At 29.7% G+C, this 3,839-nt stretch overlaps 1 protein-coding gene across 1 annotated transcript; it reads left to right on the forward strand.

The window, feature by feature from the left end:
- The first annotated feature begins 1,897 nt into the window (after window positions 1–1,897).
- LOC114188739 (SWR1 complex subunit 6) lies at window positions 1,898–3,623 on the forward strand. The gene is made up of 4 exons (XM_028077371.1): window positions 1,898–2,160; window positions 2,278–2,383; window positions 3,123–3,229; window positions 3,331–3,623. The coding sequence occupies exons 1-4, from the start codon at window positions 2,056–2,058 to the stop codon at window positions 3,532–3,534; spliced, it is 522 nt and encodes a 173-aa protein (XP_027933172.1). The 5' UTR covers window positions 1,898–2,055; the 3' UTR covers window positions 3,535–3,623.
- The last annotated feature ends 216 nt before the right edge of the window (window positions 3,624–3,839 follow it).

Genomic DNA, 3,839 nt, shown 5'->3' on the forward strand with positions numbered 1-3,839 from the left:
GGATTGGACTATTGAATTGAATGTCATGTATGAATTTAGTGCTTCTAAGGAGTAGTGCAAATTTTGTTATCTTAATGTTATGCATTGATTAAGGACAAATATTCCTTTAAAGTCATCTTAAACTCTATTTGACTTACAAACTGGCAAAGAAGACGAAGTCTAGGTGATGAGAGTTGAAGACAACTCTTATAGCGGGATCTAGGACGAAGACTCTTTTTTTTATGAGTCTAAAAGTGAACTTATTCTGTCATGAGATCAAGATATGTGAATTTAAGCCAATGATGCTTTTTGTTTCATGATCTCATGACAGGTGCATGACTTATAGTGTCTAAATCAATATATAATCTTGAAATGGAGTCTAGAATGCTTGTGGTTGTTGTTATGAATATATGTATAGTTAAAAGGTTAGAAATTTATATGTATATATAATTTTTTTTAAATGTTCAAAATTATCATTAACTTATAAATTTTTTTAATGTTTCATTGTTGTATTCTCTTCTATTATAATTACTATTATGACTTAAATAAAAATGAGAGCAGATAACATGAATAGACAATAGAAGTTAGTTTAATAATTTGAATTCAAGACATAATAATTATTGGGAATAATTCAAGTGTAAGTCAAAAGTTTCACATTGGATATAATAGACAAAATTAAACACTACATAAAAATAAAAACATATAACACCATTACCTTAAGTTTTGAGGGTAAAAGTGGTGTCAAATGCTTTGTACCTGTATGACTATGACTATAATCATAACTAATATATATATATATATATATATATATATATATATATATATATATATATATATATATATATATATTATATATAATATGTATTTGCTACTTTTTTTTATTATTCTATTAGGAGTTAGTTTTTCTTGAGAAAAAAACCGGATAATAAGGAAACTATAGTGACACTTTATTATTGTTTATATATGATTTTTTTATGGAGAAATTGCTTAATATGAAGAATGTGAAAACTCTATAGGTAAAATGATTCTATTTTTGGAGTTGTTAGAACAAATACAAATACATGCAAATTTTGTTGGATAAAATCATCCGAAAATAGTTATTTGTAGAATTCCTTACGCAGTGTTAATTTGGACATTTTCTTCTTAAATTAAAATTTTGCAGCAAAAAAACTATTAAAAAATCATTTATTCGATACAGATTTTTTTTTCACAAAAAAAAATCGTGACAGCAGACTTTTTAAAAAATATTTATCAACAAATACATGTGAATTTTTCAGAATTATTTTAAGGATTACCTACTTCTGTATTAACTATATAATTATATAATTATTTTTATAAATACAAATTCAAAACAGAAAATATTAAGTACCGTTTAGTATTTTTTGGAAGAAATTATTTTGTCTGTATTTTAAGAATAATATTGAATACACTTTTCATTTTATTTGTAGTTAATAACTTATTAATTTTGTATGAAACTAAAGTGGCGTAAGACTAATTAAGTTAGTAATCCAATAACGATTAAGAAATTTTATATTTATAATTAGAAATACATCGTTTGTAATAGAATTCTCTCCCTGATTATTGTCATTTGAATAATGATATTGTTAACATTGTAATTAATTAAAATAAATTGAACCCTGTGAATCATAGGGCATGTGCTTATAAAATGGTTTTATAAAATTAATTTTAAAAAAATTAAATATATTTTTGATTCTGAAATTAAAATTTAGTTAAAAAAATTAAATTCATGTATTTTAAAAATAAAAAATTAAATTAATATAAAATTTTGAAAAAAAGATTAATTCTAAAATTATTTCAAAATTCAACTGCAGGAGAAAAACATATTTAAATCTTTAAAAAAATATGTATACAAAAATTGAGAATCTCATCATATTTTGATAGATTAGTTAACTAATAAATAAAATAAGAGGGGTCGCGAGAACTTTCAAAAAGGGAGTGTGGTGACGTAACGTAGAGCTTCAAATCGCTCACTAGTCAAGTTCTCACAAATCATCAGAAAGATTAAGGTCGTGTTTCCGGTGACGCCTTTGAGTCGGTGATTCCACGGAGTTAGGAATGGAGGACGACGGTTCCAGCTCGATTCGCCGCATGTCAAGCCGAACGCGAAAAGTTGCGTCCAAAATGGCCGCCGCACTTGCCAGTGCCGACAACCGCACTCAGGCAACTGTCTCCTATCAATTATTTTTTCTGTTTTTCAATTTTTCAAAACAATATGTATGAACATAAAATTGAATGAGGAATCTGATAGAAGTGCGTTTCTGTTACAATTTAATTCAGGCGGCACTTGCGCGCTTGGATGCTTTGGAGAATGACAATGCTGGTTTTGAAATTGCAGATGCCAATAACGATGATGATGAAGCTTCTCTCGACGAGGAGGATCAATGTTAGGGTTTCTTCTCTACTTCTTTTTTTCCTTTTGTTTCAGAATTTTATTAGGCAAAACATCATTATAGTTAAACTGTAAAATGCTTGAAACCATGAAACTTAAAACAGTAGTCCCTAAACTTAATGTAACTTTAGTCCTTGAACATAACTTATACCTTTAGTTGGATGACTTTTTGAGTTTTGTAGTGAAGTGTTTAATATATTACACTTTCACCAGCTTCTTTTGAGTTTTCTTACTTTATAGGACTATTATCAAAATGCCATATACTTTTAGGGACACGAAGGCTATTTTACTTAATTTTATTTCATTTTTTCTGTTAGTGTTAATTTTAGAGTAAAGGCCCATTTAGTTTTTAAAATTGTAAATGGACCCATGATTGCTTCTACAGACTTTTACACGCATTCATGCAATTGGCAGCATGTAACTGTTGGATTTAGATCACTTATAGCAGACTAAAAACATTCATTCAAGATCTGAGCCATGCAATCTTCATCTAACGACTGCTTGAAAATGTAAATTCCAACTTGATATTTCCTGAATCAAAACGTTTTTTTAGGGTAAAAGGGGGTACTGACTGCAACTTGATTGAAATTCAGGGAGTGTAATTTTTTAAAGATCCTTTTATGAAATTTTTATGTTTTAAAATCTATTACAAAAAATTATGTATAGTATAGATTTTAAAAACTATTTGATTATTATCAAAATTTGAAATTCACTTAGTTCCTTTTCTTTACAGTTTATATACAGAAAAAGCAGTCTAAAGGCACAAAAAGAAAGACCAGACAGGCAAAAGCACTTGAAGCTAGGAGGGCCCCGAGAACATTCCTTGAGCTCTTGCATGAGGTCAGTGATTACATCCACCACATGTCACACACACTAGTGACACTCTTGTTTTACTCTTGCCTTGGTTTCTGTTTTTGTTAACCCACCTCCTGCAATTGCAGGCTAACTTAGAATCATTGCCACCTCACGTGCCCTCCTATTGGAAAGCCGCAGTTGGACCTCCAAGCTCAACCTCCCGTCGCCACTTCTGCACTGTTTGTGGGTTTTCTGCTAATTACACTTGTGTGAGATGTGGTATGCGCTTTTGTTCCTATAGATGTCAAAATGTGCACAATGATACTCGTTGCTTGAAATTTGTAGCCTGATTCATGGTCCACAAAAATGTGCACAAGAACATTATTGGACAGACTATTGTAACTTGTTATATATCAGTGTTCACCATCACTATGTGCAAGCAAGCTCTTTGATCAATATTCCTCTTGTTACCTTTTGAGATTAGTGGTTCAGTTATTAAGTCACATGGTGCTAGCTGAAATTGTATATTTTGACCCCTATTTGATCCTATTGATCTAGTAACCTGCTAAAGATGTCCTTTGAAGTTATTAAATTCTATGATTCACAATTCAAATCCTACAATTTGACGGGATTTGGTTGCCTATCAACTTGGATC

The sequence above is a fragment of the Vigna unguiculata genome, chromosome 6 (assembly GCF_004118075.2).
Source record: "Vigna unguiculata cultivar IT97K-499-35 chromosome 6, ASM411807v1, whole genome shotgun sequence".
Lineage (NCBI taxonomy): Eukaryota > Viridiplantae > Streptophyta > Magnoliopsida > Fabales > Fabaceae > Vigna > Vigna unguiculata.

Excerpts from the sequence above, each read along its gene's own strand:
- LOC114188739 (XM_028077371.1), top strand. The coding sequence starts at position 2,056 with ATGGAGGACGACGGTTCCAGCTCGATTCGCCGCATGTCAAGCCGAACG. Across the intron at positions 2,161-2,277 it reads GTGCCGACAACCGCACTCAG|GCGGCACTTGCGCGCTTGGA; the intron begins GCAACTGTCTCC and ends AATTTAATTCAG. Across the intron at positions 3,230-3,330 it reads TCCTTGAGCTCTTGCATGAG|GCTAACTTAGAATCATTGCC; the intron begins GTCAGTGATTAC and ends CTGCAATTGCAG.